Source organism: Macrobrachium rosenbergii, chromosome 2, assembly GCF_040412425.1.
Source record: "Macrobrachium rosenbergii isolate ZJJX-2024 chromosome 2, ASM4041242v1, whole genome shotgun sequence".
NCBI lineage: Eukaryota > Metazoa > Arthropoda > Malacostraca > Decapoda > Palaemonidae > Macrobrachium > Macrobrachium rosenbergii.
The window spans coordinates 81,750,209-81,766,237 of NC_089742.1; the positions used below are offsets into that span (position 1 = coordinate 81,750,209).

Below are 16,029 nucleotides of genomic sequence, written 5' to 3' on the forward strand. Positions count from 1 at the left end.
AACTCCCAAACGCCGCCGGCATACGGGAGACGTTTTTGTAAATAGAGGCTCGGCGTTTAAGGGTTAATGACTATTTCTATTTTAATACTTGTCGAACCTGCACCAACTAGTCTTAGATAAAGGCAAATGATAGATGGTAAGTTTCACCAGAAAAATTTTTTATTTTACCCAGGATGCTCAGTAACACATTTATTCTCCTTACCATCTCAGTTTGTATTTTTACTATACAATTATGTCTAACTGATAATATGGCGCATAAACATCAAAAGTTTACCTAGCACCTGGAACTTGTTGCACCAGTGGTATAACCAAAATTGTTCCTAAAAACCACTACACAGTTTTTGCTAAATAACACCAATGTCCATGCTTAAGGAAGCGGTAATTATCCAATTGGAACTGGACAGCTCGTGGAAACTAACAGTTTCCAAAGATTTCGATCAGCATGCAAGCCAATGACATTTGTTTCAAGGGCATTGGTTTGTAGTAGTAGTTAAGTATACCTTAGTTTTACCAGACCACTGAGCTGATTAACAGCTCTCCTAGGGGTGGCCTGAAGGATTAGACTTATATTACATGGCTAAGAACCAATTGGTTACTTAGCAACGGGACCTACAGATTATTGTGGAATCTGAACCACATTATAGCGAGAAATGAATTTCTATCACCAGAAATAAATTCCTCTCACACTTCATCAGCCGGCCGGAGACTCGAACTCGGGCCTAGCGAGTGCTACTCTACAGCTCTACTGACTCGCCCAACGAAGAGCAATGATCATTCATTCCTACTGAGGCAAGTTGTAGGCACACCATGAACAATAATGTTTAATAAAGCCATTCATTTACTTCTAAAGAATACTTACCCAACATATCCTTTTATGAAATAAGAGACAGTTACGGTTGGATTTTCAGCAATGGTTAACCTACATTATTACCACTTCCAATATAAGCTGGATAAGCGTAATGCTAATACACATTCAAAATATTGCAAATAAAGAAAAGTAACTGCAAACTACCTACATTGTAGCCTAATTCAGCAGCAAGAGCATAAACAACTGCAGTCTTCCCAACACCAGGTGGTCCACAAAGCAAGTAAGTGCTGACAAAGTCTTCCTCGTCACAACTTGATTCCTCTGACACTATAAAATCACTATCACCTGTTAATGAGGAAGAAAATTACCTATCAGTCCTAAAGACTTAGGTTCTAGGTGTTCCCTTTCCTGAAAGGATTCTACATATACAATGCAACACGAAAAACTACATCACCACCACTAATATTTTAAGAAATGTTTTTTCTTGGCAAAAATAGACACAATTTCCATCTGCTCTTTTCTATCTTGTAACCCTTCTGCCCCAACTCCCATCTAGTCACTCTACACTGATGGTCTTTTCCTTGAGGATCTGGACCTTCTAGCTTTCATATAGTATTCACTGCTTCTTGTAACTGTTCATCTCTCATCACATGCCCAAACTATTTCTCTCAACTTTCACAGGACACACCCCTCAGCGTATTACACATCTACAATACTCTTCCAAGTGCTCTCCAAGCATGCATCTCAAAATTTTGTAGTTAAAACTTTTCTATAATCTCCTCCATTTGCTTTGTAAATGTCCATATTTCTGTTGCAAAGAAAAACACATGCCTTGTGCATGTCATAAGTATTTGCTCTTTTTACTCATAAGTCTATTATTACTAGCTATCTGACAATGTAAATTTTCCATTGGCTTACAAATAGGATTTTCTTAAAACTAGTGGCTTAACAAGCTTTGATAGCATAGTCGGTTGTTTCATCCTCAAGGAGCTCCATGGTGACCAAACTAATATCAAAGAATTCTCTTTAAGTCAGTCTCTAGCCAGGTATTGAGTCGTAATGATTAACATTATAACACATGATGGAGCACGGACTCAAAGATGGAGGGCACTTTCTTATCTTCAGCGGTTGAACCCAGTTTTTCCAAAGTCAAAAGAACTCCTGCAAGAAAGAGAAGTGACTATTGAAGTGCACATCCGCCTCTTGTTTACAACTGGGCTGTTAAAAGACCAAGGACACACTGTTCGGTCTAAAGCTAACGTGTTCACGTCAGCATTTAGCCGCCCTAAAAATTCGACTTTTTCTCTTGTTTTAGTATCGTGAGATTATGGAAACACAAAAATAGCATGATAAGTGCTCAATATTAACAAACAGCTGAAAGTTTTAGTTTTAAACTTCTGGAATTTATATAATTTGTGTTAAAGCCGGAACCCAGCTCGTTGATCGCTAGCCTACCTAGTTTCGTAATGCGTTGATTGCTACCTAGTATCGTAAAACTAAAATTGTTTTAAGTTCTAACTAAATGTTTTAACTAAAAAAAATGTTTCACAACTTATTATTAATATGGAAAATCCTTTCAGATGATACTTACATCTACAATAATCTAGGCAGGCGTGAATAATCAGGACTAGATTACAGTGGATGCTGTCTGCAGCCCATGTACATCCTGGATTACGATCCCAAGTGGCCAAGCTTTAGACTGAGGACCCTAGGATCAGATAATAACAATATCAGCAAAGTAAATCGATAGCCCCAACAATGAGGCTCACATTAGTATAATTTTTTTCCTTTATATAAGCCTGTGCACTTAGCATGAGCTAAATAATCCAGGACAAGCCTAGGCATTACCTTATAGTCAGTTAAGTGGGTAATCATGAAACATCCCATTTTTGAGTAAATTGTTGCCTTGACCATGTGTAATTAGGACTAGATGAAATCGCATCTGTGCTGGATGAGATGGTACCCAGCCTTAAGGCTACATACTAAGGTAGGCTAATTGTGTTTTGTTTATGTAACCCATACACTTAACTGTGAATTAAATAATCCGGATTAGGCAGTAGCCTAGATTAGAGTAAGTTATAACCTGGTTATAAGGTTTTGCTAATAATGTTACACAATAGTGATTACAGTTTTATATGGTAAACCAATATTTAGGATTTGATATAAACAATAAACCAAGTTAGACAACAGTTGAATAATTATAAGTTTATAATAATTGATTAGGTTATAAATTCTATACTAGGATTATACATAAACAGTATCCTAGCCAAATAATATAACCTAGTTTGTTATAACGCAACATATCTGTAAGGTTACATGCTAGTAGGGTTCTGTGTAGCCTATATCCTTAAAGGAGATATAAATCCAGAACAGGCAGAAGCCTAACTACATGGCAGGAACCCCTTATAAGGAATATCCTACTATTAGCCTGAAACAGCAATGGCCTAACATCAGATGAAAAGGTAGTCTCGGCTACATAAACAGAAAAACTGATAAGAGAATTATTTTCTGTAAAGTTTATATATCTTTTAAGTTGTAATGCTTCAGAATAGGTTAAGCAAGAACCTCTAAGAAATCCTCTATCTAGTTAATTTTAGATTAAACTAGAATCATTACCCTAAGCTATACAAAACAGTAGTTTGTTAGTCAAACAAATTAGTTCAGAGCAGTTAGTCTTGAATGGCATGACAACTGGAATTAAAATTTAATTTGGCCATTGCAAAAGGACTAGCAGTGTATAGGTAATACAGCCATGTACAGGTATCAAAACTAACCTAAACTCTTAAAAGGTTTAATATAGATATTTAATTAAATGTATTAAACTGCACAATTGTAATCAAATTACTTCTGTAATATGGAACTGTATGAGGAACTACAGAAGTGTCCTTCACTCTAAAAATAATTAATACTAACTAGCTTTCTGATAACAACTTGCTTTATATCACTACAGGCCAATAGCAGGATCCTCAGTTCGGGCGCATTCCAGAGCAAATTGCTCCTCGGTTCACTTTTTGTACAAAACAAGGAAATTTGCCTGGTCAGATTTGGGCGAGATCTGTAGTACGCCCTGGCAGCAAGTTTTAAGCATGAAACAGCTCCTTGTAAGCTGTCCCAATGGGGCCTAGGTTCAGTAGGGCAGTATGGTGATTATCTTTCCGGCAGAACTCTGGCAGCAGATAGTTAACCCCTTTCTCTGAACATCAATGTGCTAAACCCATTAACACAGTCGCCAATACCTCCCAGGTTAACCTTGTGGAGGAAGTAGAGACTTTTTACATGGAGTTCACATTCTAATAAAAATATGGGAAAGTAAATATTGCTTACCTAAATGGCCCTTGCTGAACCCAGAAGGCTCAGGGACAAATTTAAGCCAGCTATGGAGAAACCTCAGAAGGAATTCTATTCCCCATGCAGCTATCATTGCTGAATAGGATCTTTCCCCCAGAAGGGATACTGGGATCCACCTAACTCTGACTGAAATGTCTACTTTTTTGGAAAGGTATAGTAACTTGACCAGGACTTCTGCCCCTTCATTAATACAGTTCAGTTTAGTTGCTGAAGCTCAGTTAGATTAAAGCCCCCAAAAGTGACAAAGTTTATGGCAAGCTCCCCAAAAGGGATACACTGTTTATGGCAAGCTCCCCTGTATGATATGACATTTTGTGGCAAGCTCTCCAAAATAGGATACACAGTTTGTGGCATTTGGATCAGTTCTGTAAGAAAATTGAGTTTAACATCTGTACCCCAAAGGATACACAGGTTGCAGCAAGCTCCCCAAAAGGGATACAGTTTGCAAGACGGATCAGTTCTGTAAGGGAAAATGTTTTTACTGACCTGTACCTGTAAAAGGAAACACTGTTTGCTGCAAGTTCCCCCAAAAGGGATACACAGTTTGCGCCATTTGGTCAATTCCGTAAGAAAACTGAGTACCATCAAGGATGCCCTTACCACAGAATGGCAATATATAAGGGACATGAAGTATGATTCTGAAAGCAAAGTCAGTCATCATGCACGCACCAAAGTGTAAAAGTACTACATCCTGTAACCTAAAAGTGAGTGTGATACAAATGTTGCTCAAAAAAGGTCTGATTTTAGAATTCCGACTAGATACAACAATGGGTCAGTTTGGAATACAGAACTTCAGATCAAAACATAACAGAGGCTCCAATACTCACCCCTGATGATACTGGATAACCTTTGGCGACACCCAATGTGCACTTTCTCGCCAATGGCAAGTAGGTAATTAATGAGAGAGTATGATCAAGTTGTAAATGCAGAATTTACAAATGGCAGCATTCCTTAATACAAAATGGCACCTGGTACCATCCACTAGGCTTGAAAGAAACCATCAGAAATGTATTTTCTTACCTGTGCTTATAGCATTAAAAACTAAAGAAATTACTCTCATCAGGTCAATGAAAATGATCTCTACTTCCTTTGAATTAGACCTGCTGCTCACCAAGTAGCCTCGCCAGAATTTTATGCTAGGTTCAATTTCTTTAGCTGCTATTAAATCTTCTACCACCTGCTGGAAGTTGCCATCTAAGGCTTCCAGAACATCCCAGATACTTTTTGCTGTTGAGGCCAAAAGTCTGAGAATCCGAAGGAAAGCACTCTTTGATCTCCTAGAATGGCGATAAAATTGCGTAATGGAAGCGCGGAGAGCTCCATCAAATCACTCTCCAATGCCACTGCATTGTTACATTCTAACCCCTTCTGTAAGGACCTGTTAGAGGAGTCAGTTGTGGCTCAACTTAACAAGCATGCCCACCAACAGAATTGTACCGTGCATACTCTTCTGGGAAAAGAGGAATTCAGGAAACAAAGAACCCAAAATTCCCTTTTACCCAACCCCCAAAGAAGGCTCACTTTGATCAGCATCATATAAGCCTTCAGTCACCCCAAAATTTTTCTTCAAAACAGTTAGTGGCTGTAAGGACAATTCCCTGCAAAGGGACAAGAGCAACTTCAAAACCATCCTTTTTCACAAGGTCCAAAGACCATCTTATAGGGGGAAAAAGGAAAAACAACACCTGGAATGTCTTATCAAAGGTGAAGGCAGAGGAGGAGGCAGATACCAAGAGGAATTACATTGGTTGGGGGTCAGCTTCGATGACATCACAGACAATGGTTTTTCCTGTGGGGACAGAAACTTATGCATATTCGCCACTCAAGTATGTCTCTTCAGTGTCCTCAAAAGGGACTCCATCCAAAAGAAGAGTGATCCTAAAACCAATCAACATTGAACAAGCACATTGTTAATGTAAAGTTTGAATGATTACCGTTGCCTGAGTACATTGAATCATTTCAAAAAGGGGTTTGGACAGTTTCTATGGCTCTGAAAGATGCACACTGGCACATCCCTATAGCCGTTCCCTTCCGCCCCTTCCCAAGGTTCCGAATAGGGAGATACTTACAGATTCAAAGTCATGTCCTTTGGGATAAACATTGCCTAAAGAATATTTTTCAAAACTAGCTACGGTATTCATTCGAACTCAAACAAAAGATCTAAATCTACAAGAAAGAGTGCTTGAAAACTTAACAGCAATGGTCAATAGACTACAGTACAGTCAAAACGCTTTTATTATAAATTCTAAAACATCTCTGCCTCACGCCTGCTCTGTGCAGACACTTTCAGTGGCTGGGACTGTGTTGGAATACTCTTCACGGCCTGTTGTCTCTCCCCATCATCTCAAAACAGAATAAGGCAAGTCCTCAAAAGGTTCTTTACACAGCCCAGAGTTTCCAGATGGCAATCAGAGCGTACGATGAGCCTGCTGCAGTTCTCGCCAGTAATAGATCCAATACATAGATTGCAACTAAAAATGTGAACAAATTCTGGCTATCGCATGCAAGAAAAAAGATGCGAGACAGACCTCATCAAAGGATTTAAAGAGTTGGGGAGATACTTTGGCCTTAGATTTGGAAGGAATCTCTGGTGAAACAGGTCACCCTGACTCCTCCATCTGTATGAGTGACAAACTCACAGATGCCTCATTGACAGGTTGGGAGGATTGTCAGGTATAGGGAGGTGATCAGCTACTCAGGAATTGTTATACTGGGTCTCTGGAAGCTGATACGTCTTTTGTCTCTCAAAACTCAAACTCAAAAGAGAGAACATAACCACACATATCCTGCTACATCAAGAGGTCTGGATCACATTCACCTCCTCTCAATATGGATGTTAGCCATCCTTCGATGGCACAAGCAAGGGAAGTGGCACGCTCTTGCAGTTCACCTCACAGGGGTCTCATTGTATTAGCAGACTCTATCAAGGAAAATGACATCTTCAACAGAGTGGATGTTGACAACCACTTTTCAAATACAATAATATGCTTCCTTAACTGAAGTGGACCTGCCACTACATACTAGAATCACAAACTCCTAATGTATGTCTCCAACCCGACAGGTTTGCAACAGCAAGAGATGCCTTCCTTAAGACTGGAACAAGGGGAGGACGATAATTTTTCCTCCTTTGTCCCAGATTTCAAAGGTTTTGAGCAAACTTCTAACCTTCATAGGAATAGTGTACTTAATAGCCCCAAATTGGCCAAACAGGCATTGGTTCCTATTACCTCAACAACGGACAAAAAGATCAATTCCACTGTCGTCGCCGTTCTTGTCCCAGACAGTAGGAGGGAAAGTCTCTCCTTTCTAAGCCGAGACCTTCACATACAGATTTTTTTAAAAATACCTATCGTGATAATTACTCACTCAACATTGCTAGGTACCTAGTACAAAAATTATGGATTTCTATCCAGCATTACCATTCCATAAGTGGAAGTTATGGTTAGATCATATCCATGCTGAGAGCTCAGCGAGATTTCTAGAAACTTTATTTTCTTATACCCTTTGAAGACAAATGCTTGTGGTTTCAACAGTCATGGCATACAAGGCTGCTTTAACGAACCCTTGCTTTATGGATTCGGATTGACTCCAGTATAGAAATTGTCATTTCTCTGGGTGTCTTTTGCTCTACAGCGCCCACTCCCGAAGGCTTCCAATTGCTTGGTCCCTGAACAAGGTGCTTAGACTCTCATCAACCCCCTAATTCAGTGGACCCAATATAAACCACAAGGCACAGGCTACAAAGGTGATCTTCTTGACTGCATTTAGCATCAGGAGTTCGTAGACAGTATTAGTGTGAACTGGCTCTTAGGACGAAGGTACTTAAATAGCTGACTATCAACTATTATTATTGTCCCCTGCCCATCATTCCTGGCCAAGAATATGGATCCTTTAAAAAGGATATCCATTCTTATAAGAAAATTCAATTTAGCAGACAAGACATTACGCCTGGTTCAAGCACTTAAGATTTACCTAGAAGTCACGGCAAACACCCCAGAAGGTCCTATTTTCCTACACCCTAGCAAAAACTAACCACTCCCTACAAAGACTGAGAATGATTGTAGTGTTTTCTCATTAAAAAGGTCACATGATGTTAGGAAAGTAAGTACGTCTTTGGCTTTCTTCAGAAATGTCTCTTTCAAAGAAGTCTCCAAATGTACAGGGTGGTCATCAGTTAAATCATTGCCACAAGCGTTCAACAAATTCTGACTACACTGTATCAGTAGGTGGGTATAGTTAGTGTTAACTCTGTAAAAGGCGGCAGAAACCAGGGTCATATTGACGGTGAGTATGCCAACTATCACTGGGAGATGGGTGACAGTACTACAACAAAACCCAGTATGCTTTAGGGTAAGCCACTGTAGAACTACATCCTAAACGTAGTTCGTGTATAGTTTCTTGTTCTTGCATCAAAACCTGAAAAAGTATTTGAATAAAGAATGGGACTTGAAATCTGTGGCTTGACCTTGGTCTAAAATGCTATTTCCTTTGGGGTGTTGGGATTGAAAAAGCAGAGCTTGCTTCCTTTTTCACAATTGTCAATATCTTTTGTAAAGCCCTAGAGATCTAAATGAAGGACACGCTTATAAAAACAGGTTTTGACGTAGGAAAAACCTATTTCTGGTAGTCACTGTTGAGTCCTCACCTCCCACTTCCTGACTTAAAAGGCATGGGATTTGGGCTAAGGGATCAACCTGCACAGACCAACAGAGAGTAATGGCTCCTTGGTCTTTTAACGGCCCGATTGTAAACAAGAGGGCGGATGTGCATGCACAATAGGTCACTTCTCTTTCTTGCAGGGTTCTTTGACGTTGGAAAAACTGGGTTTAGCTTTACCAAAGATAAGGGAAAGTGCCCTCTTATCTTTGAGACCATTATATACTCCATCATGTGTTACAATGTTAATCATTACGACACAATACCTGGCCAAAAGACTAACTAGAAGAGAATTCTCTGATATTAGTTTAGTCACCATGGAGCTCTGGTAGACCATGGACGGCAACTCCTTGAGGACTCAACAGCGACTACCAAAAATAGGTTTTTCCTACGTCAAAACCTGTTTTCTACTTCATCAAGGATGTTGCTCATTTTTTTCCAAATGTCCTTTGAACTGTGGCCCCACAATCAAGAGAAATTATCTTCCTTTTACAGGGTCTGCTCCTCCACTATGTCACATTTTTCTAGTTTCTTTACTATTGGTCTTTCCATACAGATACTGTAGGTAAAAAACCCTTGATCCATTCAAACTTCACAATCCTAAATACATATGTACAAAAATAGCAAAAAGATTTTATCTTGAAACATTGAAAATAATAATCTTATTTTGGCTGTTTAAAAAGATGTCTTGGGGTACTTTCTCCCAAACCCAGTGCCAGTTTTAGCAGTGTTTGTCTAATTATTTTCATATTTTGATAAATCTACTAACACTGTTTGCTTCCAAATGTTTTGCAGTGTTCTGGTATTTCAGATGCTAACTACTACTTTTCCATATGATTAACCTGGACTGATTGTCAAGGTATGATCATCTATATGTGCCCTTAAATTAAAATGAATCAGTCTTGGTGTTGGTAGTTTTATTTGGACAGGATTTAATCAAAATCTCTTATAATAGCCTGATTCAATTTCTTGCACTGCAGGGAGTATAATGAGTTATTTAGGTACAAACTGCTATGATATAATGATCACAGTTGCCAATAAACTCCAGGACAATCTATAACCGGAAAATTTTTTAGAACTCAAAAGTCCATGCTATGTCTATGATCGGAATATCTATTAGAAACCTTAAGTCAATGCCTGCATGCATTTCAGATTTCCTTGGATGCTCTTCATCTTGCGTAAGTGTAAGCATTGCTCTTAAATAAATGTTACAATTTCTTACATTTTTCCCTCATAATTTTTAGTTTCCCTTTATAGTGCCTGGAAATTCCACTATACTGTATTACATAACAACTAGAGCCAGTAAATTAGCAAAAAATTCTAAAATCAATCCATATGTCAGGTACCTTTTGTACTTATACTATAATAGGTCATAGGCGATGTATCCTGTAGTGAGTTATAGGTCACTGAGTTATAGCTATATGTTTGATGGACACTTATCTGCTATCTCACAACTATGCAAATTAATCAGACTTTCTTCATTCCTGCCCAAGCAATAGCTTCTTGGTTGAACATATGGTCTTTTACTTCTCATAATTATTTTATTGGTCAATTTAATCCTGAACCAGCTAGCATATCTATTTCACTGACCTTTCCTTATCCTAATAAACCTTGATAGTTTCTTATTTCACAAAACCATTAAAAAAGCAACCCTTATTGGAAAATATTTTAAACCTTGAAGCTAAAAAGAGTAAAATAAACAGCATACAATATATATATCAACATTCACAATTAATTCACTGTAATAAATTCTGTAAGTCACAGAAGCAATAAAATCATATTATGATAAAATAAGTTACTTGCCTTTCCTTGATAACCTTGCTTTCTTATTTCTTTCTTTAACAGCAAAAGCCTCTGATTTACTTTTCCAGTCCTGTAGCCATCTCCTCAGCTTTTTTACATGACCTGAGATCAATAATAAGAAAAAGACCTTACTTGGTCATAAACTTGACTTTTCATCACTTAAAAATAAAAACAGATCATTGTCAGTTGATATGGCATATCAATAAAAATGTTCAAGCGAAATCAAAATTCCCAAAGCACAAAAAAACTTACATTTATTCCCAATTACTTGGCTACCCTTCTTTGGAGCATAAACTTGAGTCCAAATATTAGGTATCCTTTCATGCCAAACTGGGAGTGGTGGCGTTTCCTCAATCTCTTGCATCTCCTCTGACATTCTAATTTTCTTACCACTACCTTTTTTCTTTCTACCCCTCCTTGAAAGTCCCTCTTTGCTTCTCCTCTTTCTCTTGTCTGATTTTGTTTCTTCCTCCTCTAAATCAATAAGAGAGATCTTATCTTCTCTAACCAATTCTCTTTTATATAATTCCACAGCTTCTTTCTTCTGATTAAGGTATACATCAAAAGAGGAGAAAACAGGAAACCTAGGATTATTCTTTTTTAAGGCATTCAGAATAACAACAACAGAAGTCACATCAAGTGAGCAACTTTCAGTTAATAATAAATTGGATTCAAGTGGTTGTGCCTTGTTGAATATGTTCTCTTGGTAAATTGAAGTGCATGTATATTTTGGGACATAATTTTCAGCCTCCTCCTTTAACGACAATGTCTGAAAGAGAAGTGTATCCATAAATATCTGACTTAGATTTTTCCATGTAAATCACTAATGATAAAGAAGTTTCACTTTGACAAAACAAGTGGAATATGTATCTTGACACACCAACAAATGAGCATACAATCACACATTTTTAATCAATTTGTATTTTTCCTAACATACAAACCTTCAGCCTTTACATTGGGAAAATCCTCCTGTGCAGCTGGAATATGTTATGAAAAAATCTGACATTATACAATCAAGGTATGGCGTAGTAATACAAAGCGTCACCCAATGGGACCAGTGAGTAGGAGGAGTCTCATCTCGCTTGCCCCAAAGACTCTCGTGATGCACCAGTATTCGAGCTGATGTGCACGGCTCATCTCTCATCAAAGCCAGCTTTTCCTCTCCTGCCAATTCATTTGCAACTGGTTCTAAGTTCAGTGTTTTGTGTGGTGTATATTGTGCCTCTTTGGGTATATGTTTGCTTCATCATCATGCAAACCCATGATTTACCTCAGCCTAGTGCTAAGAGGCAAAGGAAGTGCCCTGGTATTGGCAACAACCCTTGCTTTTGCTACCTAGCTTCTTTAGAAATTGATCCTCATGTAACTTGTAGCAGGGGGGTTGGCTTATCTCAGCACGGCTGCATTCCATCCAAGGTGGTTACGGGCACACACTCCATAGCCGTTTCTATGAGGAAACCACACAACCACTCGATCATGGCTGTATCTTCTGATCTGTGAAGTTTTGGATTTTTGTAGAAAGCATATCAGGCTTTGCCTGAGGTAGCAGCATCTCAGGACCTGCCTGAGGTGATAGTATTCCTTCTTCTCCCAGCCATACGGAAGTGATTGCTAGACTGCTGACTGTAACAAGGAAAGATGACAAGGCTCCTGTCAAGAAATCAAGCCTTGTACAGCCGCGGCCTCCTCCTCAACCTCGTTTTCTCGACCATAACATTCCTGCACGTGAGGCCATTCGTCCATGTCGTGCTTCACATGCAACAGTAAACTCGCCACACCGGCCTTGAGGACGTGACCCCTCTCCACATAATTCGTCTCATATATGGCAGTGACAACAGTCTCAACCACAGTCACGTGGCCGCGACAAATCCCCACGTTACAGAAGCCCTGCTCAGCCGCAACATTAGCCTTGGCAGCGCTTGTACAGCAGAGGCCGTTCTTGTTGTTGGTCTTTTAGTAGGGAACGTTCTCCTCTACGCTACTTTCCCAATCGTCCAAGCAAAATTCATCAACCTGCTTGTAAAACTAGGCCTCCATCTCCAATTCCCTCTACTTCTTGGGGATTCAAAGGATATAAAGAAAGCTCCTCTTTTCACCCTAAGAAGGAGTTTGATATTTCAGATTCTCATCTTTATGCATCAACCTCGAGGGTTTTAGGTCCTGAATGTGCATAAACTCTAATTGTTCAACGAGATGAAGTAGAAGTTGGAGATTTCATGCACAGAGTTCTAGAGGTCTAGAATGGGAGGATCCTCTACCCCTTGACCGTGACACTTATGTGCTGGCCAAGATGTGCAGTGAAGTTGTTGAAATGATTAGAAAGTACAATGACTTGGAAGAAACTGTGACCGGTCCTTCAGACCAATCTTCAGGCCTTGAGAAGTTCCTACTCCCCAAGAAAAAAACAGAGACCTCAGTACGATTACCCTTGGCTGATCTCGCTGATTTTGCCTTAGAACAGGTAGATGCTCTTGTCTGTGGAAAGGACAATTTACTACGTTCTGGGCAATTCCTCAAGCTGCTTCCTACTCCTCTTCATAGGCACACACGTTTTTATGCCACCCCAAGAGTCGCCCTGCAACCAACACAATTGGATTCAGACTTCGTTAGGTTAGGACCGAGCCTTTCCTTGGATCAATTTAAGGGGGAAAGCACTTCTATTACCTTCCAAGAAGCAGTGTCTATGGAGCCTTAAATTTCCATAACCTTACAATGTTCTGTCTATGGCAGTGGGCAAAATTTCTGCAATGGCCTTCTCGAAGGATTCTAAGAGTGTTCATCCTTCTTTAGTCTCCTACAGTCTGGGGGGCAAGACCACTTCTTTTCTGATCCACTTAACAGCGAATATAGGGGCCAACCAGTTGCTGAACAGGAGGGACTCTGCTCTTTCTAGGGTGTCTGGATACATCAGCGCTGTGTCCATGTTAGCATTAAGGAACGGGACTTTATTGGAATCATCATCTCTTTTTCTGAAGGACCAGGTTCAAGCTGCAGTTGATCGGAGCACAGCTGATAACAACTGTCTGGGTCTGAAAGCAGTCTCTTAAATGGTCAGGGTCTGCTCATCCCAATGTAGCTAGAGCAAGACAGCAAGCTTTGCAGTGAAAATCACAGTCTATGACAGGTCCTCGTAGGGAATGACTATCATCTCCTAAAACCACTAAGACTTCCTCTCAGCAACGCCCTTTTCAGCTGCGGCCTCCTATAGGCACAAGGGGAAGCAGAGGCAGAGCTAGAGGAGGGAAGCACTAGAGGGCGCCCCTCCCCATCCACTGCCTTTGTTGGGGGGGGGGGGTGCCTGGGGAGCCATTGGGTGCCTTGACAGCAGCTAGGAACAGAAGATTGGGTAGTAGATGTTTTTCGGGTGGGATATCTACTTCCTTTCGAGTTTTGTCCCCCTCTCACAGATTGTCCTCTCCGTCAGAGGACATACCTTCCAGGCTCGCCAACGGAACTGGCTCTCCAGAACGAGGTGAGGGAGATGATGGAGACGGGAGCTGTGGAAGTAGTGAAGGATCCTTCCAAAGGTTTCTACAGTTGAGTTTTCTTGGTAGAGAAGGCATCAGGTGCCTAGAGACCAGTTATAAGTCTATCAACTCTGAATTTTTTCCAGGAAGACTCGTTTCAAGATGGAAACTCCCCGTACAGTTATAGGTGCCATCAGGCAGAATGACTTTATGATGACAATAGACTTGAAGGATGCCTACTTCCAGATCCTAAGTTCCTTTGATTCGTTCTGGGAGAGATGGTTTATCAGTTCAAAGTTCTAAGCTTTAGCCTCTCGACAAACCCTCACGTGTTCACAAGAGTGTTCACTCTGGTTTCGACTTGGGATCATTCTCATGAGGTTCGTATTTTCAGATATCTAGATGACTGGCTGGTCCTAGCAAGTTCTTGAGTGAAGTTGATCCACAACAGAGACCGTCTTCTTCAGTTTTGTCTCAACCTGGGGACTGTGATAAATTAGGAGAAGTTGTATCTTATCCCCAGCCACAAGACTCTTGACCTGGGTGTTCTGATAGACACAGTCGTGTCAAGAGTCTTTCCTTCACTTCCGAGAATAGAAAAGTTCAAGACGGTCATGAAATCATTCTTATCGAAACAGAAACAACCTGCACATCAGTGGCAAGCTGTTCTAGGTCACCTGTCATCTTTGGAGAGCCTCATCCCTCACGACCAACTTCACTTCCGCTCTTTACAGTGGAGGTTGAAAAAGAGTTTTGGTCCCCAGTGAGGGATTCTCTATTCTTCCGCGTCCCCCTATTGCAGGAGGTGAGACATGACTTGGCATAGTGGCTGGACAACGGGAACTTGACCATAGGGATACTCCTCTTCCAGAGATCCTTCTCTTCACGGACGCCTCAACCGAAGGGTAGGGGGCTCATATGGAAGACCTTTTGATTTTGGGATTTTGGAGCCTGGAAGAAAAACATCTTCACATGAATGTCCAGGAACTGAAAGTGGCCTTTTTAGCCATTCAGAAGTTTCAGGATGAGGTAGCAGGTCAATCCGTGGTCGTGATGTCCGACAACACCACGGTGGTGGCATACATAAACAAATGGGCTGGGGTGGGGGCTAGTCCCTTATCATCTTCACAATTTGACCGTCCAGCTTCATAAGTGGGCAATAAACCACTCAGTGGTCCTGTCAGCCAGGTACACTCCAAGCAAAAGGAACGTAGTGGCAAACAAAAGTTTTATATTTTTAGAAAACCTTTACATTTGTTGCATGCTTTAGTTAAAGATTTTTACTAAATTAACTGTTTGCTGAAAGAAATATTCTAGTTTTTATGTAGCAAGAGGGATTCTGGTAGGGTTCATGTTTTCCTATTCAAAAAAAAAAAAAAAAAAAAAAAAACCAACCTTATCTGTCCATTACCTGAAACTTACTTAATTTGCTGCTTACTTTAACATGGGAACTGTATTCCATAAAAGCTTGCTCTCGAAGACTCAACTTCGTAAAATCTCCTGTTACTTGGCTCTACCCTGTCTTGGGTTTCAGTTTCTTTGCTCAAAGTAGTGACTGGCAAGTGTCTATACTGTAATGTCCACTCTATGGTGCAGGGCACTTTATAGAAACAGGTTCTAATCCACAATTCTGCCAGTAAGGCTATTCCATAATTTTGCAATAAAAAGGATGAAACACTTCAAGAGAATGTGAAAACAGCACCAGCATGACTAAATCAGTAGCTCTCACAAATTTAGGGGCACATGCGATCAATACCTCAAAGTTGGCAATACAAGACAATCAATTGGTGGTACTAACCATGAATGCAAACCACTGCTGGCAGCCCAACAAGCAAACAATACTCCAACAATGGTAGCCTAAAAGTTGAAATATGAAACACCAATACCATCATATTAATAGTATTTTAACTCATGTCATACTACCAAACAACCATCATCATTGCTCCA

The 16,029-nt window shown here is 40.1% G+C and overlaps 1 protein-coding gene across 2 annotated transcripts in view; it reads right to left on the bottom strand.

Annotated features, from left to right (window-relative positions):
- Positions 1–16,029, bottom strand: part of elg1 (enhanced level of genomic instability 1) — a 260,212-nt gene that overhangs the window by 65,548 nt on the left and 178,635 nt on the right. For both annotated transcript variants that reach the window (XM_067121580.1, XM_067121590.1), the window contains exons 10-12: positions 10,868–11,384; positions 10,616–10,717; positions 1,017–1,153 (exon numbers count right to left, since the gene is read on the bottom strand). In XM_067121580.1, the coding sequence (XP_066977681.1) occupies positions 1,017–1,153; positions 10,616–10,717; positions 10,868–11,384 (756 nt within the window). The remainder of the gene's footprint in view (positions 1–1,016; positions 1,154–10,615; positions 10,718–10,867; positions 11,385–16,029) is intronic.